This window comes from Malus sylvestris, chromosome 15, assembly GCF_916048215.2.
Source record: "Malus sylvestris chromosome 15, drMalSylv7.2, whole genome shotgun sequence".
In the NCBI taxonomy this organism is placed as follows: Eukaryota; Viridiplantae; Streptophyta; class Magnoliopsida; order Rosales; family Rosaceae; genus Malus; species Malus sylvestris.
The window spans coordinates 9,364,830-9,390,054 of NC_062274.1; the positions used below are offsets into that span (position 1 = coordinate 9,364,830).

Here is a 25,225-nt window from a genome sequence, read left to right on the forward strand (position 1 = left end):
CTTCCTCCTACCTAACACATAATGCATTATTGATTACACTATGGCGGCACACTGTTTAATGATATTATCAACCAATTATGTTGTGAACTTATGTATTCATATGTTAAAAAACTTGATAGCTGTTTGGTCTTTAAATTTTTTTTATTTTTAAATTTAACGATCGCTCAATAATATAAATCACGTGATTCGAAACTTTCTCTAAAAGTGAATTCCGCACAATTTTATTGCTATTTTACACACTTTCATTTTTCATTTCGGTAGTTCAATTGTCAACTCGTTTATTCAAACGATTGAGAAGATTGAAAAAGAAAAAGAAAAAGAAAAAGAAAAAGAAAAAGCGTGCTCAACATTTCCCTCTCGTTTGGGGTGGTACTTGTGACGCTACAGTGCCCGACCATAACAAGACTGGTCTTCTTTTTCCCAACCAATACAAACGACCGAATCCAAGCTGTCTTCACAATCGACGGTCCACATCGCCCCTGCTTACCCACCAATTACCAACTAATAATCTAACGGCTAACATTCGTTTAACCCGCCACACGCGTCAGCGTGTGAGCCCAGCCTCGAACCACTGAGAGATGCTCTCTCTCTCTCTCTCAAACTTTTGCTTCTGTCCTGTGCAAGCTCCACTGCTGACACTCTACTCCCTCTCTCTCGACTCTCCCGCTGAAACCTAGGGTTTCTCTGCTGCTTTTGATTTTCCCATTTTGTTTGACCGCCGCGACCATGTCTTAGTAGCCGTTGGAAAACATATCGGCCTTTGACCGCCGATTTTCGTTTCCGGGAGATAATCGCCGGCATTTGATGGTGGTGTTTAACGGCGGCTAGGGTTTCTGGGAGCTCCGGAAGATGGAGAGCTCGTGGAAGCCTAAATATAGTTCGACATTCCCGTCAATGGTTTCCTCGTCCTCTCAGGAGCTTCGGAATCAGGTACTGTGTCCTTTTGGTGATTTTTTCAATTTTTTTTTTTTTTTTGCTCTTTTAATTGTTTGTTTAGTATATTTTGTAGTCGCTGTTAATTGATTGCTTGTGCTTAAGTGTGTTGTACATTGAGATAGCTGTGTAGAAAAATTGTCAGAGGAAGCACATTTCAGCCAGTTTAGAAAGAAAAAAAAAAGTTGCATGTGTATATAATGTAGGGAGTCCCGTTCTCCAAACCCCGATGGTTCAAGAAAATTGTGGTACTTTCTCCTTCAGCGTTGGAATAAGATCGAACGGTGGGCGACCACAATTTCCTTGGACCATGGGGTCTTGGAGAACGGTTTTAGCCTTGTAGGCGTTGAATGATTAAGTTTAAGTCTTTTAGTGAGCTTTTTTTCTTTTCGATTACGAATTTTTTTGTACTTTGTCTATTGATTTCCAAAGCATTTCTACTTTTCAATGAGTGTGTTACAAACTTAGGTATTTGTTAACTAGGATACATTGTGCTTCTAGTAGATTCGTTGCCCGTTTACTTTGATTATGATTTTCCGCTGTTATTATTCCCTTAAATACAAAAATGCATATGTGTGCATGTTTGCTAGGAGAAAGAATGTACATAGACAATGTGATTGTTGACCGTGACAGTAACCTAGGGGAACAACATTCTTTATGAACTGGTGTTCGTCGCTACAAGCGGGCGTTCGTTTGAGATACTGTGTTCAGGGTCAAATATTTTATATCTTTCTTATAGCCCTGTTTCCTAATGTATGTGAAACACACGTATTCTTTGAATATTTATTAATTGTACTTTGCACCGTTCTAAAAACGCTTATTCCTCTATGCGTTTAAATTTTCTAATTTTGTGATCTTGGTATGTTTTTTCTCACTTTACGAACATGGATTTTTATTTGCAATATAGATGGAGAGCAATGCAGGTTATTATTCTTATCCACATGGCTCACAAGATTTAAGACCCACATTGCTTGGTAGATTACAAGATCCTGTACTTTCGAGCATTCCTTATTCAGATTCCCAAAGATCAGAACATGCTACATTGGGAAATTCATTTCTAGCTCTCTTATCTGGGTCACAATCGGTATTCCAGTGTGATTTTCAAGGATTATCAAATCCAAAGCCTATGGGTACCTCTTGTAAGCGTCTGCCAGATAGTAATAATTTCATTGTGAATGGTACCGGAAGTGCCATTCAAGTCACATCCAGTGGGCTACTGCCAGAAAATATGAGTGGGCAACACCTGCAAGGCGGAGCAGGCTCTTTTCATAAGGTTTCATCGAAGTCAGTCCCAAGCTCCAGTTTTGGAAGCAAATCTGTTTTGTATGATCTGCAGAGTTCGGACCTGGCCAAGGTAGTCACACGTGACATGGTCTCTGGTAGTGAGAAAGTAAAGGGCTCTTTTTCCTTGAGCGGGGAATGGCATGGTGTTAGCGCTGCAGATACTAGGAAGGCAGCGAAGGCTTGTGGAGCAAATATTCAATCTTCAAAAACAAAGTCAATGGAAGCAAGCACCTCTATATCTAACAAAGCATTGGGTTTTATGAATGGTTGCCCTCGTGTTTTTTGTTCAACCACTAGTGAGTGCCTTAAGGACATTGGTCTTATTATTGACTTTGATATTTGGATGATAATTTACTTTCTGAACTTTGAGTTGATATTTTTATTATTTGAAAAGGTATAATTTACTTTCTGAACTTTGAGTTGATATTTTTATTATTTGAAAAGGTGGTTATCTACTTCTCAGCAATACAGGACTTGTTGGAATTGTTTGTTCATGCCATTGTCTCCACATGTCTGTCCTGAAATTTTGCGAGGTAGGTTAGTGATTCAATGATACTAAAGATTTGCTAATTGTGAATTGTGATATATATTTGCAAAGAAATTGACTTGCAATTTTGCTTAAAAATCACTATAACTTATTTTGCAGCATTCAGGGTTATATGATGTCAACCCGGGGGACATCGTTTGTATGGACAGTGGAGAGACCATTGCCCAGTGGTGCAAGCTCTACTTCCTGAATTCTGGGGTAAGATCTTCATGTCAAATACTTCCCTTTTGCTTTATGCCCTATTGTTTTGTGCCGGTGGCTTTGTGTGCATGTCTTAGGGCAAGTGCATGCATGCTTATGTTCATATCTGTAGATGCATGGGCATGTTTGTCTCCCCTGCGTGTATGTGTGTCAGTGTCACAACATATAGGCGTGTGCTTGTGTGTTGCAAAGAGTTACTCCAGCAGATAAAACCTCAAGTGTTTACTCTAGGAACCCCAATCCTTATTTCTTGTTTTATTTGAAATAAACCATAGTTATTGAGTTTAGACTCTTACTTCCGCGTCGTCAGTTACCATGTTTTCTCCTCCTTTTGACTAATTTATTATTGTCTTTTGAATTGAGATTGGATTTCTTATTTGCATGTTTTTGAAGAACGACAACACTGGATCGTGATATTTTTATGATGCTTTAGATTAGGGTTCCGGGAGATCGGAGTGAATGGGACTGGCCTGAAGGATTATCAGCAACTGCCTCTTTGGCGAAATCTAGTGTGACTATGCCCAACATATCCAATGACTTGTCTCATATGGTTCGCTCATCTGGAGGTTCAACAAATTCTCAGCAGTCTTTAGATGGTGCTGCGCTCTTAAAGAGCCTCCTTACAAACCAGAATTCTGCTGTTGGTTCTGTACAAAATAAACAACAAAGGAACATTCAGGATAGCAACAACATTTTTCTCAAGGGTTTGACTGGCACTTCACAGAACAATTTACATGGTATGGCTGATAACCTGATATTGGAGTGCACTGAGTCAATCTCAAATTTGGTTGGTTGTGGACTGCAAGATAGCTGTCAGTCTGCATCTGCTTACGTTGAGTCCATGAAGAATGGAAATTCATCCATTGCCTACCCCACCGTGAAGAATGGAAATTCATCCATTACACACCCATCTTTACAGAACCGAAGAATCATTGGTACAGAATCAAACGTTTGCAGAACTGTAAATGGGAAGGATGGTGCCTTCAGGGATGCTGCAATTTCAAATATTGAGCTGAGGCTTGGTCAACCATACCAGTTGGGTCAAACTCAAACGTCAGGAAACTCAAATTTATCAGCTGTATGCCCACAACTATTGGACACACATGCAAATCCACTGAAGTCTCTCTTTCCTGAACAGATGATTCCTAACAGTGCGTCAAAGCTCTTCTTCTTTTTCTTCCCATAAAGCATAGTACCTATGGTGTAAACTTTGTTAATATGTTCTCATTTTCCCATCATGGCTAATCAACCATATAGCATTTAACTTGTGGATATTTATTTTTTTGCAGCAGCCAACTGCAGTGAAGGGGTGAAATTTGGCCAATCTCTTCAGTTTTCTGCTGTTCCATATAATCCCAGCACAAAAAGAGATGGAAAGCAGTTAAACCGTGGAAATAATGCATTCGTAATCAGTAATGCGATAGATGCTGCGAGAGTAGAGAAAACCAATTACAACCTGGTCCAGGATTCTGTGATTTCATTTGTTACCAATCTCAATGCTCCACCTGAGGAAAATTCACGACCAAAAGCCAGTAATTATATATATAATGGAGGTGAGCATGCTATGCGAAGTACACAACATTATGAAACTAATTCTGCCAAGTCTGACCTCACTAGTGGCCCCAGGAATGGAGGTAATAATGTGCAAAGGCAATTGAACATGTCTCAGTTGGGTTCCTATAGACTAATTGACAAGGCTAAAGGGGCAAGTTTTGTCGCTAATGAGTCTCACCTTTCAAAGGATTCAGGGTTTAGAATTCACAAGGAAATTGAAATCTCAAGCTCTTCCAATGGATTGAGTGGAAGCAGTGATCCTCGTTTCTTAACAGTACATAAAGACAGCTGCTACTCACACCAGTTGTCTGGTGTAGCACCCAATGGACCTGATTCTAGAAGATGTTCTAATTATCCTGAGAAGGTTTGTTCTTTTAGTAATAGTGGGCAAGTTGGTCATGTTGATCTCCCACCCTTGACTTCATCGGTAGGATCTGGCTTAGTATTTTCATCAGAGGGAGTCTCAAAATGCATTCCTGTTAGTGCTTCAACATCTGTATCAGATCAGAGATATCATCCACCTGCTTTATCCAGAAAACAGTTAACTGGGGTAACCACTCACTTGCCCAATGATAATTCACGACTGCTTGCACTAAGGCAAATACTGGAGTTATCGAAGCAACACCAGGCATGGCCTTCCCTTCCCATGAACCGAGGGGAAGGAAGATTTGGTTGCTCTTCTTGTATGCAGAATTCTCTTGTTGACACTTCAGCATCCGAGAAGCAAGTCCAACAACTTAGTCATACCAGTAACCATGATGTCACCATTAAATCACACCAACCAGGTGCTAGCTGTAGAATTGGAACTGATGAAGGTTTTACTTCCATGACTGGTAAGAACACTGTTTTTTGAATGCCTATGTATAAGTTTGGTTACACAGGAATTTATTTTTTCACTCTTGTAGTGTGAATCTTACAATGGCTTTGTTTTCATTCAGGTGTTAACACCTGCTGTCATTTGTCAACATTGAAACAAGGAACTGCATTACATTCTAAAGAAGTTGATATGAATCATCAAATTTCCTTTGTTCCTCTGTTTAATGAGCAACACTCATTGAGGTTAGTTTAATATCTATAGAATGGCTCTCAGTTGGAGTTTTTAATTTTGTACTGTACCACATTTTATTGGAAGTTGATATTAAAATTTGAAGGTATTTAGTGTCAAAAGGGTGATCCATCCTGCCTATTCTCAATATTTTACACTGAAAATCTGGATCAGTGTTTCATCTGAGATCAGTTTTGTGAATTTTGTTTGAAGGGTTTGAGGTCTCATATAAAAAGGGAAATTGAATTGTTTTAGATCTTATCTTAGTGTTTAGACATTCATGCCAATTTCCTTATGCACAAACATGCATACCCAATTTTTATCTGCCTTTTTTTATGTTATATATATATGGGGCATTTGCCTTTGAACTCTTGGATTGTGATGTATGTTTGTATGTCTGGGCACATGTTCATCTGTTGATGAATTTATATTTATAACTGCAAGTGAATTTGTATTTATATGTGGCATATTAGCTGTTATAAGCTCATCGACACTCCCAAGTGTCTTTTATTTTGCTAATCAGTTATGCTCTCTTAAGCTTTTTGGTTTACTCACTTGCTTTCAATTTACTGTGTTGAACCTTTGATGTACAATATTTTTCCCTTAAAAAATTCAGTGTGATATCTGCTCCCTCTAACAGCTCTCTTCCTTTATTGTTTGTGCATAGCAGAAGTGGGAAGAACACCAATGAGCCTAGAGGGCATGAAAGATGCTACCACAAAGTTCCCTATGGTCGTTTTCATGGCAGCTGCAATTGTGCAGCCAACATAAACTGTTTAGGAATGAATTTTGAAAGAGTTGGGGGTTTTCCTAATGCCTTTAACGAACAAATTGGAACAGTCAATGATGAATCCCCCACGACATTTACTCATAAATGTGCTAACAACCATATTGTTCCAAAGGATAAAACTGTTTCCTTAGATCATAGGGGAAAGTTGAATGGGAAATTACCCAAGAACATCTGTAATGCTTCACAGTGGAAAGATGTTCCGAGTAAGGTCAAAGGAGTTTCTGATGTGATGCGCGTGGACCGTTTATCTAATTTGTTTGATGTGAGAAGACGAGATAATGAGCAGCTTGCAGATACTAGTGTTAAACACTCCAATGGTACTTTGCAGATGGTGGAATCTTCGAAAGAGCATGAAATTTCTAATATTTCTTCTGGATGTTCTGCGCCGGCTGTTACCCAGGCATCAATTGAGGTTAACAAGATAGATTCTTCAACAGTTGATGGTGGGGATAATGGATGTGTAAGTAATCTTGTTTTTGACGAAGGGTCAGGCATTGATAAATGTGGGTCATCAGATGATGCACTTGAAAGTGTAAAAAGTGTGGAGTTCCTTGCCTCAACAAGCTTGAGAAAACTTGGGTCTTTTAAGAATTTAAATCATCAATCATCCGGTAGCCTTCTGGATGAGCTTAAGCTCCTAAACTCTTTAACATGGAGAAAAGGTCAACATAAAATCCCAGCTGGGCTTGACAAATATCCCCAGAACTCTGAGAGAGACTTGGAAACTGGGAAGAAAAAGAGAGAGATGGGTTCCAAGACATGTCCCACTTCAGGTCCTTATCCTGTACAAGAAGAAACCCCCAAATGTAATGACCCTGTTCAGTTTCCCTCTCATCCGTCAAAAAGTGTGAAGATGCTCATTCCATTGGGGCAATCCAAAACTTATACTTTTGGGGCCTGTGCAACTCAGTCCAGTTCCAAACCCAGACTTCGTATATCGTCTTCAGAAAAGAAGCTTTCACGTAAAAGAGATCTGCGCAAACTCTATGATGACAATGACAGAGAGGAAACTGATCTTTACCAGACAGAACCAAGTGGTGGTGCCAACTGTGAAACTGCCGAAGTTTCTGGGGGAAAGAAATGTAAGAGGGATTTCAATTCTAATGGTTCGAGGCATGTCCAAGTACAAGAATCAGGTGAAGAAGGCGCTAGAAAAAGAAAGCAAACATCTGTAGGTTGTTTGAAATCATGTTCTATTAAGCTGGTGAATACTTGTTATAGGAAGGCAAGACCAATAGTATGCGGAAAATATGGTGAACTAGCTAATGGAAGTTTGCCTGGAGACACGCCAAAACCAGCAAAAATTGTTCCCCTCAGCAAGGTTCTTAATTCTTCTAGAAGATGCAAGGTCCCGAAAAATTGTAATCCTAAATCACTTAAGAAAACAATCCCTGGTGGGGCTGTTGTTTGTGGTAAACTAAATGGTACTTCCATGGAAAAAACGAAGAAAGAGTGCTCCGTTGGAGAAAAGAAATGTTGTAATGAGTTGTCCTCATTGGAGAAATTGGGAGATAATCGACGTGAGAAAGATCATAGTAAGCTAGGCGTTATTGCCCATGCTCAATTGAAGCTGAAGTCTAAGGAAATTCGCAAGCGTAGCATTTATGAATTAACCGAGAAAGGTAAACATACAAATTTATTGCATTTCTTTTGTTATTTAATCTACTGTTGAAACTATATACTTTCCCTTAAATGATATTTGTTCATCAGGGAAGGACCCCAGCTTTGAAAGTGCTTCTGTTTCGAAGATTTCAAATTGTCTGCCAGCAAAGAGAGAAGGACAACTCCTAAAGAGTGGTGAAAATAAGCTTGGACTCTGCAAACTTAGTGCTAAAACGTGAGCAAGAGATCCCCTAATTATTTTGCTTTAAAAGTCTTCCTGATATTTCTTGTAAACAATGTTTCCCATTCATGGCATGTTATACAAATGGAAAATAAGGACATGCATTATAAATACTGATGATTGGTTTTCCTATATTTTCTTGCAGTTCCACTCTAGAGCAACGGTGCCATTCTGATTTGGATTCAGATGCATTCTGCTGTGTTTGTGGTAGCTCAAACAATGATGAAATCAATTATTTACTGGAGTGTAGTCAATGTTCAATCAAGGTATGTAGCAATCCAGAGCATGCTCAACTTGAATATAATCCTAGTTCTTTTGTAATAGCTTGGTGATATGGAGAAGTTTCATAATGAACAGGTGCATCAGGCTTGTTATGGTGTCTCAAAACAACCTAAAGGCCATTGGTATTGCAGGCCATGCCGGACCAGTTCAAAAAATATTGTAAGAGGAAGGGTGTTATTTTAGTATAATTTTCTTTTAGAAAAAACTTCATACATGTTTTGTTTCTTACTCATTTTCTTTCGCTTGGAATATTTTTTTTAACTTGTGGATTGCAATGTGTTTGTTTCTTCATCTAGGTTTGTGTTCTGTGTGGTTATGGTGGTGGTGCCATGACTCAAGCGCTGCGAAGTCACTCAGTTGTGAAAAGCCTTTTGAAAGCTTGGAACACTGAAACAGAAAGCATGCCTAAGAATAAGTTTTCGTCGGTTAAAACTTTGCAAAAGGATTCAAGTGGGTGGCATTGCTTGACCTCAGCTGTCTGTTATATGGGTATATCCTACCAAGTTGATGTCGTACATAATAGCATTACAGCGGGATTACTTGATTCGGCAACTAAGCAATGGGTTCATATGGTTTGTGGGCTTTGGACTCCTGGAACACGATGCCCAAATGTTGACACCATGAGTGCTTTTGATGTCTCTGGTGCACATCCTAGAGCAGATGTGGTAAGCATTAAAATCAATAATTGAGGGGAAAAATAGATGTATAAATATTGATAGAGATTGTCAAGATTCTTTTCTTTGAAAGACTTGTTTTTGGATATATAACAAATGGAACCGGAGTTTAGCAAATTAGTGTGTTTTTCTTCGGTCCGCCTAAAATTAGAGAGACCATTAGGACTGGGCATGTGTTAAATTTTATAAGATGACACATGTCTTTTGCACCATGTCCATCTGTTAAATGCAATTGACTGTCAATAAAATATTTAAAATAACCTTTCTTTGGTTGGATGGGGAGGGAGAACAATAACATGATTTTCTCGGAAATAGTAAGATACGAGCACATCCCTATTAACTACCACCAAGTAAATATGTTTTTGGTCAAACCCTCCCCCCCCCCCCCCCTCGGCCTTTGGTTGGACATTAATTCTTACTTTCGTTAAACTACATTTTTTCAGGTTTGTTGTATATGTATGCGAGCAGGCGGTTCATGTATACAGTGCAGGATTGCAAATTGTTCTGCTCAGTTTCACCCTTGGTGTGCTCATCAGAAGGTCTCAACTCTTTCTTAAAAATGTACCTGATGTATAATATTGTGCTTGATATTGTTTGTTTTGTGGTGTTTTCTTGGAATTTGTTGCCTTCTCATTGGGGTTTGTATATTTTTTCCATACTTTATAAAAACTCCTTGTCACATTAAAACTGATTGTGTTTCTTGTCATTGGATTTTTTCTGTGTGGCCCCTTCAGGGTCTGTTGCAAAGTGAAGCTGAGGGTGTTGACAAAGAAAATATTGGTTTTTATGGAAAATGTGTGCTACATGCTACACACCCAATGTGCGAATCAGGCCATGTCCCTGAAACTGGTTGCATTGAAAAACAGGAATTAACTTGCGCTAGAACTGAGGTATTTGACCTTACTTTGTGGTATTGTATTTGCGAGGGTGCCACTCAGTTACCTGCAGAATGAGGCTCTATATTATCCTTTTCTAATTTCGTTGTTCTTTGTTTTTTCGTTCTTTTGTTTATGAGTAGGGTTACAAGGGCCGTAAACGTGATGGGTTCAGGCATAATCATTATGGTCAGTCAAAGGGCAATGGTGGATGCCTTGTTCCTCAGGAGCAGTTAAATGCTTGGGTTCATATTAATGGTCAGAAGTCATCCACTCAGGGGCTTCCAAAGCTGCCAGCCTCGGATTTAGAGCATGATTGTCGGGTATGTTCATGAGGGATGAGGCTGCTTTACCTCATGATTCATTTTGGTTATTCAGTTTTTAGCAAGTGAGATGCAATTTTATGGCTAACACATTGTGAAAATGCGAACTATGTTAGAAATAGAAAATTGTGGCTCACTTCAGGATGATTGTGCAAGTAAATATGGCGTTTCACTTCAGGATGTCAGTTCATGTTGTGTCAGAAATAGAAAGTTGTGGCTCACTTTTGCTCCCTTGTGAATTATCATATATCTAATTATCACTGATAACCATGATTAGTGCTAATATTTGCAACAGAATGAGATACAGGGTTTTGTGATTGGAATAGGAAACTGTGGTAAAATTTACCATGTTTAAGACTACTTAACCTTACATTGTTTACTGTCACTTGCAGAAAGAATATGCACGCTACAAGCAAGCAAAGTTTTGGAAGCATCTAGTGGTGTACAAGTCTGGCATACATGCCCTTGGCCTTTACACGTCTCGGTTCATTTCCCGCGGTGAAATGGTTTGGCATTCTCATAGTTTAAAATTGGGGCTTGTATTTTCCTATAATACCAGATGTGATGTAGTATCCTTGTGCTTTGTAGGTTGTTGAGTATATTGGAGAGATAGTGGGGCTGCGTGTTGCCGACAAAAGGGAAAATGAATACCAATCTGGTAAAAAGCTTCAGTACAAGAGCGCCTGCTACTTCTTCAAGATAGATAAAGAGCATATTATTGATGCCACATGCAAAGGAGGGATTGCTCGTTTTGTCAACCATTCCTGCTCGGTAATTCTCTGTTCTTCAATCAACTCATTTTTTTACCATTTGTACTTCTTCACTCAGTTTTCTCACTTTGCTGTTGATTTACCTGACCAGCCAAACTGCGTCGCCAAAGTGATGTCTGTGAGGAATGAAAAGAAGGTAATTTGAATCTATCGTGATACCACAAATTTTTTTCTCCTCTCTTCGAAGTATTGTTTGTTCAAACGAAAAGTTGTGTATGAAAATTGGTGTCTGGCCACATAAATTGTTTTAAGAATCTGAAGCCGTAGAATTTCGAAGCGATTCCCCTATTTTGAAATGTAGAGAGTTCACATTTGGAAGCAGAAATGGCAATGTTTTGGGAGTAGTTACTGAGTTTTCCCGATTCACAGGTGGTATTTTTCGCAGAGCGGGACATATTCCCCGGAGAAGAGATTACGTATGACTACCACTTCAACCATGAGGATGAAGGTAAGAAGATTCCATGTTTTTGCAATTCAAAGAATTGCAGGCGCTACTTGAATTGAGGACGACGATGCATGCATGTAATTATTCCTTCTTTTTTTCATGTATTTGTTGTAAATTTTTGTGGGACGACTTTCAATTATTAAGGATGTATACTTTTCGGCAAATTTGGGATTCAGAACATGAAAATACCACATTAATCGTGTCCTCATCTTCATTGTCGTCATCATCTGGCCACCATGGGAGCACATGTGGGGAGGAATCCAAATCCTTGTGGAGACTTGACATCCATCGTTGTCCACCTTTCTGTGCGAGTGTTGCACGTGAACATGTCAGGTCCACTTGTGTTTCGTCGTCTACTGTTCAACAGAGAGAGATCCGTGCCGTTCCATCTCTCAATCCGTGGCTCCAGTCAAAGAAATCCAGGGTGAATCTCAATCCGAGTAAAATACTCATGGTTCTCAAACTGTACCTTTCCACGTGCCCGAAAACTCGGTTAAGGCGTCCACAATTCTAATCAAGGGGAAAATCCTAACATTTGTTATCAAAAGCTAACTTCAAAGCGTAGCAAGGAGAAAACAAATGTTATCATTTTCGATCATGAATCCGACGTTCGAAAATTAAAAAGTTGTGTAAGAAGAAAAAATAAGTGCGTGGATAACACATCCCTACCTATATAATCAACTGTATCATTCACAAAATGTATTCATGTTTGTTGTAAAATTCTCATAATTAGGACATACGAGCAACTGAATTCGAGTGAGACGCCAAGTGTGCAACCCAAGTTGAATAGCGAGACATGAAAATTTTCACAAACTTTTCCGCAAGCGGCATCTGTGTACCAAAAGGCAGCACAGCTTTGTCTGTACAGGCTCAGTGTCTACATCAGCTCCAACCAGGCTCTTTTACCTATTCCCCCCAATTTGGAATGTTTGCCGTCGCTTCATTCACCATTTTCACCAGCGTCACCTGCACGTTTAAATTTCGGGACAAGATAGAATAAGCAGGGTCAACTGCATGTTCTTCGCTAGTGTAACCAATTATGCAGGAACACTACCACTACAGTACTACTGTACTACTAGGTGATGATACATACCACGCTTTCTGGAACACCATGTGGAGGCATAGGGAGGTTTCTAGGCGGTGCAACAGTACCATAAGATCGTTTGTCAAATCTCCATTCTCCAATTTTCCCATACGTTAGTTCACCCTGATATCAGAAAATCAAAACCAGATATTAAAGAGCTGAAAGTTCTTATTTCTTGAAAACTGAAGACATGTATTGGGCGGTAAATCAAACCATCAGAAATAAAAATATCCTCACTCTCGATAGATACTGCACATGAAAGTATACAAGAGCTTATCGAACATAGTACCTTCATATTATAGTCGCATCCATAAGTGTAATGAATTATGAACTTCTTGCCAATTTCTTTATCCCATGGAGGCTGATATACATCGGAAAAATAGCAATGCTGGTAAGTTGAGCGTTAGAATATAAAAAAAAAAAATTGAAATTTTGTATACCAACCAATTGATCTTGTAGACAGTAACGAATGGATAAATTAACTTGCGATCATGAAAAAACTTAAACATTACAAGGAAAGAAAACGGGTTCTAAACCTGAAGCATGAAATCCTTGTACAAGATATTACCAACACCATGGTGAGCGGATGCGACAGCATAAGCATACCTATATCATGATGCAAAATGAACGTAAAAGGTCAACAAGTGTTTTGATAGCTAAGGTAGTTGGAAACTTGTGTAACGTCATCAAAGAACTAAGTTAACTAGTGAGAGCTCACATTTCAAGCACCCATCCAAAAGCTTTGTCTGCTTCAGGATCCTTCTTCATTGCTAAAGAAACATTCATCCAGGTCGGAGCAATCTTCTTAAGAGATTCCTGAAAATGATAGATTTGAAAAATGTCAAAACACCTTAAACCTAAAGATAACTGTTGCTATAACTGGCAGATGACAAGTTTAAATACCTTCCCAACAATGACGGGAGAATTTCCAATCGGATCAATGTTAGTTATTGGTCCCTTGTTCTCAGGGAAGTATTTCCGGAGCACTGACTCGTACCTCTTCGGTTCAATGTAGAAGAAAGGAAACGCGACTCCAAGCCCGTCAGTGGACAAGTTTGGTATGGGCTTGACAATCACATGATCGGGCTCCGACATCAGTATATAACTGCATACACGGTAACCATACAATATAGATAAGTCAACCCTAACAGAAACACCAAAGATGATCAACTTATTAAGTACTGAAACTAGGAAGTAAAGCATCGCTCGTACTCTTCTTTGATGTCTGCTTGCTGAAGCCATTGCACAAATGCCCATGGTCTGTTGAGAACTATATAACCCTGTGATTGCAGAAATGGAAGCTAAGAAACTATTACAAAGTAATTTCTACCAAAATAACAGTTACAGAGATTAATACTTCATCACCACAAAACTTCACCCGCTTCTTTCGTAAACAAGCTAGCCCGAAAGAAGTTTAAATTCCTTCAGGGTTCCGTAATTCACATGTCTAGATTGCATATTTTAATCATCAAAGTAAATTCTTCATCACTATATTAGCAATGTCGCCAAAAAAGCAATCAAAATCTAACTTCTTCATTTGCAACATTACTCAGCAACCCAAAATTCTACCCACAAAAATAATAAAAACCCATCTGCCAAACACATAATTATGCTAAATTCAATTACCAACTTCCAAAAAAAGCAGATAAACATAAACAGATTAATCAAAATTCTTAAAATAAATTACAAATTAAGAGAAAAGCCCACCAACCCGATCCATTCCAGCAGGCAAAGGCTGGGCAATAAAAGTTGGGATTTCATCCATGTACTTGTCCGGCTTCCCATTATGCAAGATCCTAGTGAACCCGCCCATCTCCGAACCGGATTCGTTCTGAAACTTCTTGAACCAGTAATACATGATCCTGCACTGCCACGTGTTGTAGACGGAGTCGGAGGCCGTCACCGCCGTGTGGAACAGTCGCTTGGAGCTTCGCGATTTTCCTCGCGATCTGTGAAATGGCATCTGGATGATGGGGTCCACGCCAATCGACAATGATGATCTCGACGGACCTGGAAGGTCCTGCTGGAGTGGCGAATTAGCTGAGATTATGATGTTATACGTGATCAGAGCTACGGAGAAGGTCACCAGTATGGTGAAGAAGAAATTCCCACAACCCATTTTCCCCTCTCTCTCTCTCTCTCTCTCTAGCTTTCTCTCTCTAAAAATGGCGCCTGGAGAAAGTCATCGTCTGTGTGTTCATCTCAGTAACAGGTGAGGATGGTGGCTGGAGGTGGTCCGTTTCATTTAGATTTTGCCCAGCTTTTTTGGGCCTGGGCCTTAATTATGCTGGTTGGTATTTTTTTTTATTTTAAATTTTTAACAAACGACAGAGTTACTTGATTAAATAGTTAGTTGTTAGGTTAATTAAATAAACTTGGAAAGGTTAATTATGATTTTAATCAACTTACACTCCAATAAGCTATTCTTCTACTCAATAAAAATGCTACATAAAAGTTGCAAGAGTACAACAAGACTATATTGGTGTTGGGGACAATTTCCATTGCGAGACGCTACACAAACGAGAAAGGTTATTGATAAAAGAGTTGTGTGATTGGGTTGTTGTCGAAAAGAAACCTTAACGCAAGCAAGAAAATCATGCAAAGAGGTCACCGATGAAGGAGCTTCGTGATTGGATTGTTATCGGGTGAAAACCTCAACAAGAGCAAAAAAACAATATCACGCAAAAATAGCCAAAAAAATTTGGACCATTTCTCGATTTATGCGTGTCATCCTTGCGCAGGGGCCATGCTAATCTTCTCTGTATCGTTCCAATTTTATCGGATGTCCCCGAAGGGACAAGCTTTGTTGGCAAGCATTTCTATATAAAGCCGTTAATATAAGCAGACTTGGTCGATGTGGGACTAGCTTTACTTTGTTTGGGCACCGTTCGTACAAACAATAACGGATTTGAATATATGAGCCAACCCTACTCGTACTCGCAATGTGTAAAAACGTCTTTTTATCCTGAACTACTTGTATCCAAATATATATACCGAACAACTGTAACTCAAAAAAAAATACAGAAGTATTCGATACATGAAACCCATTGGTGATGGGAGAGAGGAAGCTGATAGGCATGAGGCATTCTCCTTCGGCTGGGCACATTCGCTTTAAGTTGAAACAGAACACAAGGATAATTTCCTCCTACAATTTCATCATCCATCTGACAGAATCCAACGCCTCATTGTTGTAAGCCGTAACCAACCATATTAGTAAATAAAAGTCCATTGTTCGGCTGCAGGACCAGCTGGCTGTTTCTCAACAGCTTTCCTCACACGAGAAAACCGATTCGCCCATTGAGAATATCCTGCAACATTTTGACGATTCAAAATCCTATGAACACTAATGCAAGGCTTCTGAGAATTATACACATTTTCAACCGCAAGAATAGATGAGTAATTTGGGGCAAATTCCGAAGAAACAAACCTGACGTGACAATCTCAAGAAGATCCGCTTCTTCTTTAGCAGCACCAGACATACCCTACAATGAATTTGATAACCGGCACCTTATAAGCTACAATTTTTAAAAGTAAAAAAAAAAAAAACAATCGATCAATTTCCCATCATGCAGTATACCTGTCCCCATGAAGCCATACTTCTTGCGATGAGACGAGATAAACTATCTAGAGTGCTGTCATCAAAGTTAGGATGCTTAAGAAGAGCCTTCTCAGATGTCAAATCAAATAGCAGCGAGCAAATGCTTGAAGCCATCATAATAGTTGACGGGTCATCCTTACCCTCTGAAATCAGGTGTACAAGAATTATTAAGATGCCCAATCTCTTTTGCATGAACAAAGGATGAAAAGATAGGAGGTTAGACCATGCACAGAACGAAAAATGAATGCCGATAATACAGCTCTAAGCTCTGTCAAGTAGTATCAATTTTGAAACAACGTGATGGGCTCACATCATATTATGCACTATTTGAAACAAATAAATAAAACCCCTTAAAATTGTAAAGTTATATCACAATTGGAAACATAAAGATAAAAATTGAATCAGACTACAAAAACGGAACGACATAACATGAAAGAGAAAACTATTACACTTTGGCATAAAAGAAAGATACTTGAGATCAGAGGCTTTATAATTCAAAGACAAATCTGTCTCCAAAAGTTCTTTGGTTCAGTTTTTCTAGAGTTATCAAGTCTTTTGCTCCTAAAATCACGAAACAAAATCTCATTTTTAACAGTAAAGAGTAAACGGGGTACTCTCCAAATGGAATAGTCTCCAAAATGTTACTGCTTTCGAAAAATGAACTGGATGCCCTTCGATATGATTCTAATGCAACGCCAAAATCAAAACCAATATTATCAGTTTTCCTAAATAATACTACTGCTGCATTATAAAAACGAAAGGAAATGTGATTTCATAACAATGAGCAGTTTCAATGCACGTATTAATGGTAAAGAAAGTTGATAAAAGGGTACCTGTCCAGTATGCCAGTGCTTTTAATAGACTAACAAGCACTGAATCATCCAGTGGGATTTGCAATTGCTCTTTCTATATATGAAAAAGAAACAGAAGATCATAGATTGCATAAAATAAATAATATTCTTGGTATATAATGATGATCACTCTACCTTTAAAAGAAGATTCAAGATTGTGTCACAAGCCAAAAGAATGCGATCATTATCTTCAACCATATAGCCATGTGACCCAATCAATTTTACAAGGCAATCAACCACCTGCAAATCGATTCAATATGCTTGCTAAATTGCTTTTGTAGACTTCAACTTGAGAACACATCACGAGGCCATTACATAAAACAAAAAAACAAAAAAAAGATTGGAAAAAATGTAGAGAGCAAGTACTTTATAAATAAAAAGGTCGTACCCAGTGCACAAGACTCCCGCTTTACGCAGGGTCTGGGAGAGGTGAATGTCGGCTAGCCTTACCCCCATTTATGGAGAGGCTGCTCCCAAGTCTCGAACCCGAGACCTACTGCTCATGGGCGAAGGCACTTGCCATCGCACCAAGTGCGACCTCTTAGCAAGTACTTTATAAATGAGGATAAAAAATCCAGACTTACAGCGTTATGGCCAGCACAGGAAACCAAAGCTTTACATCCTTCAATCTCCATTGTCATTTGGCAGAGCATTGGAAGCAAAAAGCATATAGAGTAGAAGGGGCTGTCATTTGGACATATTACAAATAAAAGATCATTTTCAAAGCTTATAAACCCCTAAAGTTTGTCTGCGTATTAGACTATAATTATTCTGAGATGATATACCTTCGTTCATCTTCACCTTCAACAGAAAGCATATACTCTAAAAGTTCTCTAACATTCTCTTTGCATGCAAGGGGTGTTTCTGCAAGATAGCTGAAACAAGCATATCAACAATTAAAAACAGTGGCTCCTATGTCTCCATGAATTTCACCAACATGTTAACCAGACAAATGCAATAATACCTCCCAATAAGCCGTACTGAAGCAAGAAGATCATCTCCCTTCCTTTGTCCATGTTCCTGTGGATCATAACGTGATTAAATAATGAAAGTATTATTAACCCTAATTATATAAAATGACTATGCTTACCCTTGCATCTTGTAAATACTCTAAAACTACGCCAATTGTCTCGTTAAGGCCCTTAATCACCGTCATGCAAGTATTTTCATCAATAGGATCCCCTACAATTGCACAGAGATGATTAACATTTTACAGAAGTCAAGAGATAAGCGTATATTTGTACCAAACAGCTCAGTTGCAAGTCAACCAAAAAATAAGTCAGGAAACTGAAAAAATAAACACTAAATATAAAATAGGGAGGAAATTTAAATTAATGTTTCACACACACTACCCCATCATACTTCTCCACAAAAATTATGGAACTCCCAAACCTGCAAATCTAGCAAAAATGGCTTACCTTCATTCTCACTGGCATTTGATATTAAGCTAATTATCTTTTCAAGTAAGGAAAAGGCAATAGCCACATTCCGTTTCTTTAAACAAAATGTCTCAGCAGGGGCCGTAGATTTCTTGGATGCCTCATCTTTCAACTGGGCAAGCTCATTAAGAAGAACTGCAACTTCAACCCTTGATTGCTCCAGTACTAGCACTAGGCACCTGAAAAATTAAGACACAAACATGGACTATCAGACCTGCCCATTATATAAAATCAACACACATACACACTTGGAAATGCAGACATGTATCATATACAGGCATAGCAGACCTGTCAGCTGGAATAGGCTCTTTCAACTCACTTAAGCTGATCTGACCTATCAACCATCGTTCCCCATATATCATCATCATAGAATCAGCCAAAATAAGTGCCTGAAGCTTTTCGCTAGGCGCTGCCATTAAATGACAAGAAAATAACATTAATAAGCCTCCACTTTTCATTTAAAAAATATAATTAACAAGGAACTTACAGAAAGCAACAAAACTTAAAAGAAAAACCATGAAAATGCTAAAATATCAGAGACTACGATAACTTCTCTACATGACAAGTTGACAACGTATTCATACTTCACCATTTTCATCTAAAAGACTAAAACAAAAATGAATTAAATAATTAGTTCAACATACCAACACGGTTTTGTATAATGGCTGCAATACCATCGCGTATGTAATTTGGAAAATCTTTTTCTGGTAATACACGAAGAGAATCACAAAGTGGTGCCTGAAAATACCCGGAAGATACATAATTAGTTTAAAAGTCACCGATATCAACAGAGAACTGAGAGAGTTTGCCTCCGGTAATTTAATCATACCTAAAAAGAGCCTTATTTTGTCAAACAATCAAAATTGATAAGAAACCATTCATCATTTAAATTAGCTAAGTCAAATAATCCTTTTTTTTTTCCTAGAAAAGAGAAATAAACAATGATTTCATACCGCATACTGCGATGAGAGGATGGCAGACAGTAGGTGGAGCGCATCAAATTTCACAGCACTATGCAAGACAGCAAATTGCCTCGATATTGCAGCCACCTGTATTAAAGCAGAAATAACTCAAATTCATATACCAATTTCAAAGAAGATTATCAATTTCAATTCAGAAAATTTACTTCCAGCATAACTGCAAAAGTAAATTTTTGAAGCTAAAGTGAAACAAAGGATAGTATAATATTTGAAGAATTCATGAAGTCAAAGATATCTAGAAATTCAACTTACAATCACTGCGAGTTCCTGAAGATAGTCATTGCTAATGATGTCAAGAGACAGTTTATTTAGTATCAATTGCACGAGTTTCATAGCAAGCTCCATTTGATGAGAACCTGTACATAAATTTCATCTCATCAATCATTTGTTAATAGAGCCTGATGAACTAAGCCCGTAAGTCACCAAGAAAAAAGTGCTTTCTTATCATAAGGAACAAAAAGATACATTACAGTGAATATCGATCACAAATGATTCCTAACTTTACAGTTGCCTAGAAAGCAATAAAGTTTAAGCATGCAATGACGGATCATTAACAAGATCCTTTAGGGTCTTTAAAAAGCTCAGTTAGAAGATAAGAACAATTACCGTCTGGCAAAACGGACATATGAGAAGCCAGCATTTTCATGCCACCAGATGAGTACATTGTCATGATTCCGTCTTCAGAAGCCGTTGACACCAAATACAAAAATTCATAGCATTCATCAAGAACAGCGGATCCTGGTCTGTATTCTCACCGAATAAAATGATCAGGTTATTCAGCAATCAATGTGCTACTTATAACACAATCCTAGCATCCAAGAAAGGAATTCAATTGGACAAGAACCCTACCTGTTGGATAAAACCTCCAGTACCAACGGAATCTTCGAAACCATGTCGTTCGAAGCAGCGATTTCCGGAACACGACAGAATGCAGCAAGGACAGTAACCGATAGTTGCAAATACGCATCCCGATTTTCACTTCCGCTACTGCTAATGCTTCCCTTTCCCATCCCTAACCAAAACAATATCAAAATTCGGAATCATTTACTTAAATTTCACTCATGCTTCATTCTCAAAGCTCGAAACTGACTTCGAATTAACTTTCAGTTTCCAAAAAATTGACTCAAAGTGAAAATTCAACAAATAAAGGAAAAAAAATGAAAGAGTTTGTAGAAGTTACCAGTCCTGAGGAGTCGGTCAAGAAAGCCGACGCCGACGGCATTGTAAATGAACTGGAGGGAGGGGAGGTCGTCGCCTTTGCAGAATTTGGTGACGAGGAGAAGGCCAGCGAGGCGCTGCTCGTCTCTCTCGCCCTTCAATAGCTTCAAGCAGTCTTCGAGCGCCGCCGGCGGACACTGTCTGTCTTGCTGCGATTCCTGGAATACAGAGAGAGGCATGAAGAAATTTGAGAGAGAGAGAGAGAGAGAGAGAGATTGGGGATTGGATTACTTACCATGAGAGACAGAGAGCTGAGAGGTTGATGAAGGACGAAAGAGGAAGTAAAATAAAAAAGTGAGAGATTTTTGGAGGGTTTTTTGAACTTCGGGAGGGTTCCGGGATTTTCTGCAGACTGAGTTTCCGTCTCGTGTTTTGATTGGACCTGAACGACCGTCTTTGACTCATTGGGCCCTAAAGAAAGGCCTTAAATTTCCTGTTTGGGCCGGCATAACCTTCAAGTATTATCATCGAGAGCAAATACACATTAGTCCCAAAAAAACCCTCCAAACACCAAGACGTTCGATTCGATCACTTTACAATCACCAATTGTATATAAATATGTGTTCAAACTCAATAGATTGAATTTAAATGTACATACGATTACTATATACAGTTAGTAATATGTCAAAATTTCTTTTTATTTAAGCTTTGGACTCTTGGACTTAACCTTTCTAATTTTGGAGAGAAAGGGTTCACCTCTTCCAATCAAGTATATACACTACGGTTGAGGGACCAAGAAATCAAGTTCACTAACCGTTCGATTTTAATTCAATGATAGGTGCTCATATAATTTTTTTAATTTACTTTCTCCTCCATTGTTGAAAACTAAGGTTGAAATCAAGTTTTTTTTTTTTTTAATTTTTTAAGAGTGCATCTTAGCTCACGAGTCACGACCTATCAGTGGTAATGAACATCTTTTTATACAATGCAAATTTTAAATTTAAACTCATATAAACCATAATTAATAAGAAAATTAATGAAAATGACTTGAAAATAGTTTTAACGAAAATGACAAAGTAAAGGGTAAAATAGTGTAAAAATGTGATTTTTCGTTAAAATGAATAGTATGGAGAGTTTTTTGTTAAAGTTCCTTAATTAATATGACAGTGAACATATATTAGCAAGGTGAGCCACGCGTAAATGAAACAATCATCTCACATGCATAGCAACTCCCAACCATGATTAAAATCATGAACACGTGGTTCGCACTTGTCATTGGACGGCTAAAGGCAAATTATTAGAGAAATGATATAAATATGTGATAAGAATAACATTTTTTTTAATAAGTAGTATAGATTAGACCTAGCATTTTTCACCCGACCCGTTAAAATTAGTATTCATATGGGTGATAAACGGGTCGGGTGGTTAACAGGTCAACCCGTTAATCACCCGTTTAATAACGGTTTATTTTGGGTAAACTCGCGAAACCCGTTAACCACCCGTTAAGACCCATTATTGAGGACTTTTGTGTAATTTCAACAGTCCTCTAACAAAACCCTCAGCACTCAGGTTCCTCACTTCTCTTTCTCTCGCAAGTCGCATCGTCGCACGGCTTTGCTCTCTGAGACTGAGAGATCGCTCATCGGCCATCGTTGTGCTCCTTCCCTTCCGAATCCACCACTCTCTCTCTGGTAAGCTCTGATTCCCTTCCACCTCTTATTTCATGCGTAACAATATACAGACTGAAATTTGTTCATGGGTTGTGCTCATTCCCTTCCACCTCTGGTTTTCTTTTTCTTTTCTTTTTTTATTTTTTATTTTTTGGTTGTGTTTTGGATAATGGGTTTTGCTTTTTGTTCATGGGTTTTGTGTAAAATTTGTTCATTTGTATTTTCTCCTATTAAAATTTCCATTTTTGGGTAATTTGGAGCTGTTAATGCCGAGGTGTGTAATTTGGATGACGAACGAAGAAATGTTTTGCGATTCATTAATGCCAAGGTGTGTAAATTACATTACTTTGTTAAGTGGGAGATTGAAAAGAATTGAGTTTGCTTTGTTTTGCGAATAAACTTTATGCCGAGGTGGGGGATTGAAAAGAAATGTTTTGTAATTCGTTAAGGCTCATGTTTTGCGATTCCGAGGCTCTGGAGTTTGGGTTGGATGTTTATTGTTTATTTGTTAAGGCTCATGAATTGAAAAGTATTGAGTTTGCTTTGTTTTGGTTGGTTTTTGGATTGGAATTGGGTTGTTGTTGTTGTTTGGTTTTACTGAAATTGATACGAACAACATAAGTTACTGCTCAATAAGTTTCTATATCCTCCCTGTGTAGGCATCCTGCTCATACTTATATATTTCCTTCTATTTTTCTCCTGGCCTTCGAAATGTTTCCCTTTTAGGTGCTTCTTATATTTTATATTCATAGGTGCCTACTGCTTAGTAATTAATTTGATTGATACTTGAGACTCTGTAGTGAATTACCCAGACTTGAGACTCTGGAGTTTGGGTTGGATGTTTATTGTTTTCCTCTATTACATTGAACTTTAGTAATTAATTTGAAGTCATACTTTATATTTTGCACTGTCTCATGATGGTGGATCGAGAACAGGCAGTGGTAATGGTATTTAAGCCATGAAGTTTTCGGGGACAGAGACATTATGGATGGATAAACTCTCCATTCTCTTAGGTTTTGACTCATAATGATGTTTCCTTCTCTCTTTTGTTTTTAAATTATGTCTCTTGTTTTTGCATTGATTAGGTCTTAGGTTAAATCTTTAGTGTCGAGACTGTTGTAGATTGTCGATGAGAGAAAGAACATGCATTGATTAGGTGCATGTAGTGTAGGGGGAGAGTAAGAGGAGAGGTCCTGAGCAAAAGTCTAAACTTGTACACGAAGTGGATGCCTTTGGTGATGAAATTGGGAAGATTTATGATCAGTAAAGTAAGAAAATCTCCTATATTTGAATGTTATTTTCTGAGAAGCTTGAGGGTATACTTGTGGCTTGCTATTGTTTTTATTTTGGACAATGAAATTTAGAACTGACTTTTCAAGAACTTTGTATGTTTTGGTGCGGGTTTGGGGTATTTACATCGAAGAATTAGAGAGGGTCAATTGACACATGCATTAAGAAGGATTGCATAAAACACTCGAGTACAAAAGTAAAGTGATTGTATTGGTGTAACTTACACCGTGTAAGTAAAGTGATTTGAAAGAAGTAATTTTCATCATTGTGCTGTTGGTATTCACACAGTTTATTCGTTTATGGTTAGTGCATATGGTATGTATTTTAACTTGGTTCTTTTAAAGATATTTTTTTGTGATGTTTAATGATTAGGATGGATTGTGCAATATTAATGCTTACTTTTATTGTGACAAGCTTCTTACTAATGGAAATTTCACTTGTCAAGGAAATTTCACTTAAGGTGAATGTCAAAGGCAAAAAAGGAGCAGAGGATGCAATGCTAGAAGAAGGTTGGCAAAAAAGCAGCAGAGAATGCAATCATGCAATGCAAGAAGAAATAGAGCCACTGTAGACTCTGTAGTGAGACATTGATTGAGACTTGAGAAAGATAATTAATATGTTTTACTTAAACAATTTCCCGATCTATGTTAAGATTCGGAGACACATGTAATTGATAGAAAGTCGAATTCTACTATATAAAAACACAATCATGCTAGTGTCAGGTTAATTTAATCAGTTGTTATCCATTTTAATTGGCCTATTAATCAACTTGATGTTCAAAATGTGTTTCTACATGGTTCTTTGAGTGAGGAAGTTTATATGCGGCAACCCCCTGGTTTATTGATCAGCAACGCTCGTTGCAACCATGGGCCATGGTTGTGGTTGTTTCATTTGGTTATTGCGGCAAGTAGACATGACAGACATAAACATGTTTGGTGACATTCCCAATCTTGTACATGCACACAAACCGAATGAAGGAAGGAGGTGGCTAGCACAAGCACTAGAATGTTAAGAACGGGTGAAATTGATTTGGATGAAATGTGTATATATATATAATTAAAAAAAAAAAAGGTTAACAGGTGAAACGGATGACCCGTTTACAGGTCTAGTCTAGATAATATCCTCACATTAAGTTCCAAAACGTGGCAATTTTCTATGGATCTCAAGTGAGCTTCATGCTCGCTCGTGCATGCACGTGAAAGCGGGAAAATCAAATACGACAAAAACTCTATTCTGTTTGTTTTGGCCACATTCGTTTTGGATTAGTAGATAAGATAAGATTTAAGATCTAATCCGACTTCCTAATCAGTCAATCCAAATATTGGAATATCTTTATTCTTTAATTATTTATTGTTCGCTTCCTATATTGCTTAATCAGATGGTGACTCGAATGTCTTTATTCTTTAATTATTTATTGTTTGCTTCCTATATTGCTTAATCAAATGGTGACTCGAACCATAATCAATGCTAATCATATCATTAACACTATGGATAATGCCCTAAAACAAATATCACCATCATCAATCAGCTAAAAAGTATTTTCACTTTAACCCGATATATATCTCATATCCAACTTCTCTACCGTCAAA

The 25,225-nt window shown here is 38.1% G+C and overlaps 3 protein-coding genes, 1 long non-coding RNA gene and 1 other non-coding gene across 8 annotated transcripts; 2 read left to right on the forward strand and 3 right to left on the reverse strand.

Moving 5' to 3' along the window:
* Positions 1-604: 604 nt before the first annotated feature.
* On the forward strand, positions 605-11,730 carry LOC126602367 (uncharacterized). 3 transcript variants are annotated; one of them, XM_050269211.1, is made up of 19 exons: positions 605-930; positions 1,841-2,513; positions 2,662-2,750; positions 2,864-2,962; positions 3,399-4,116; positions 4,255-5,352; positions 5,458-5,578; positions 6,235-7,976; positions 8,065-8,191; positions 8,343-8,463; positions 8,555-8,638; positions 8,776-9,144; positions 9,597-9,692; positions 9,888-10,043; positions 10,172-10,351; positions 10,744-10,857; positions 10,940-11,122; positions 11,213-11,257; positions 11,491-11,730. In XM_050269211.1, exons 1-19 carry the CDS (start codon positions 850-852, stop codon positions 11,623-11,625), a joined length of 6,231 nt encoding a protein of 2,076 aa, XP_050125168.1. In that variant the 5' UTR covers positions 605-849; the 3' UTR covers positions 11,626-11,730. The 3 variants fall into 3 exon arrangements, with proteins under 3 accessions (XP_050125168.1, XP_050125169.1, XP_050125170.1); XM_050269212.1 differs by having other exon boundaries at positions 4,258-5,352; XM_050269213.1 differs by lacking the exons at positions 605-930; positions 1,841-2,513; positions 2,662-2,750 and having other exon boundaries at positions 3,359-4,116.
* Positions 11,731-12,135: 405 nt separating this feature from the next.
* On the reverse strand, positions 12,136-14,873 carry LOC126602369 (hydroxyproline O-arabinosyltransferase 1-like). Its single transcript, XM_050269216.1, has 8 exons — positions 14,362-14,873; positions 13,863-13,930; positions 13,554-13,755; positions 13,369-13,466; positions 13,187-13,256; positions 12,940-13,011; positions 12,660-12,773; positions 12,136-12,532 (listed from the first exon to the last, which is right to left on the reverse strand). The coding sequence occupies exons 1-8, from the start codon at positions 14,767-14,769 to the stop codon at positions 12,473-12,475; spliced, it is 1,092 nt and encodes a 363-aa protein (XP_050125173.1). The 5' UTR covers positions 14,770-14,873; the 3' UTR covers positions 12,136-12,472.
* A 472-nt stretch (positions 14,874-15,345) lies between these two features.
* Positions 15,346-15,448, reverse strand: LOC126606071 (U6 spliceosomal RNA). The gene has a single exon (XR_007617108.1). It is a non-coding gene; the product is annotated as a U6 spliceosomal RNA (small nuclear RNA).
* LOC126602368 (uncharacterized) lies at positions 15,346-21,133 on the reverse strand. 2 transcript variants are annotated; one of them, XM_050269214.1, is made up of 18 exons: positions 20,972-21,133; positions 20,699-20,894; positions 20,368-20,530; positions 20,125-20,261; positions 19,771-19,874; positions 19,492-19,587; positions 19,183-19,276; positions 18,827-18,947; positions 18,518-18,717; positions 18,190-18,281; positions 18,064-18,119; positions 17,885-17,974; positions 17,684-17,783; positions 17,235-17,339; positions 17,082-17,154; positions 16,228-16,391; positions 16,078-16,132; positions 15,346-15,958 (listed from the first exon to the last, which is right to left on the reverse strand). In XM_050269214.1, the coding sequence occupies exons 1-18, from the start codon at positions 20,972-20,974 to the stop codon at positions 15,861-15,863; spliced, it is 1,947 nt and encodes a 648-aa protein (XP_050125171.1). In that variant the 5' UTR covers positions 20,975-21,133; the 3' UTR covers positions 15,346-15,860. The 2 variants fall into 2 exon arrangements, with proteins under 2 accessions (XP_050125171.1, XP_050125172.1); XM_050269215.1 differs by lacking the exons at positions 15,346-15,958; positions 16,078-16,132 and having other exon boundaries at positions 16,256-16,431.
* A 924-nt stretch (positions 21,134-22,057) lies between these two features.
* On the forward strand, positions 22,058-24,382 carry LOC126602279 (uncharacterized). The gene is made up of 2 exons (XR_007616066.1): positions 22,058-22,367; positions 24,082-24,382. It is a non-coding gene; the product is annotated as an uncharacterized LOC126602279 (long non-coding RNA).
* Positions 24,383-25,225: the final 843 nt, after the last annotated feature.

What these genes read in the sequence shown, in the direction of transcription:
- LOC126602367 (XM_050269211.1), top strand. Translation starts at nt 850, where the DNA reads ATGGAGAGCTCGTGGAAGCCTAAATATAGTTCGACATTCCCGTCAATG. An exon ending in CTCAGGAGCTTCGGAATCAG is followed by an intron (nt 931 to 1,840) that starts GTACTGTGTCCT and finishes TTTGCAATATAG; the next exon opens with ATGGAGAGCAATGCAGGTTA. An exon ending in TTGTCAACCATTCCTGCTCG is followed by an intron (nt 11,123 to 11,212) that starts GTAATTCTCTGT and finishes TTACCTGACCAG; the next exon opens with CCAAACTGCGTCGCCAAAGT.
- LOC126602369 (XM_050269216.1), bottom strand. Translation starts at nt 14,769, where the DNA reads ATGGGTTGTGGGAATTTCTTCTTCACCATACTGGTGACCTTCTCCGTA. An exon ending in ACAAGGATTTCATGCTTCAG is followed by an intron (nt 13,012 to 13,186) that starts GTTTAGAACCCG and finishes GATGTATATCAG; the next exon opens with CCTCCATGGGATAAAGAAAT. An exon ending in ATGGTGTTCCAGAAAGCGTG is followed by an intron (nt 12,533 to 12,659) that starts GTATGTATCATC and finishes TTAAACGTGCAG; the next exon opens with GTGACGCTGGTGAAAATGGT.
- LOC126602368 (XM_050269214.1), bottom strand. An exon ending in CATTATACAAAACCGTGTTG is followed by an intron (nt 18,948 to 19,182) that starts GTATGTTGAACT and finishes ATTTAATGGCAG; the next exon opens with CGCCTAGCGAAAAGCTTCAG. An exon ending in GTATGGCTTCATGGGGACAG is followed by an intron (nt 16,133 to 16,227) that starts GTATACTGCATG and finishes AATTCATTGTAG; the next exon opens with GGTATGTCTGGTGCTGCTAA.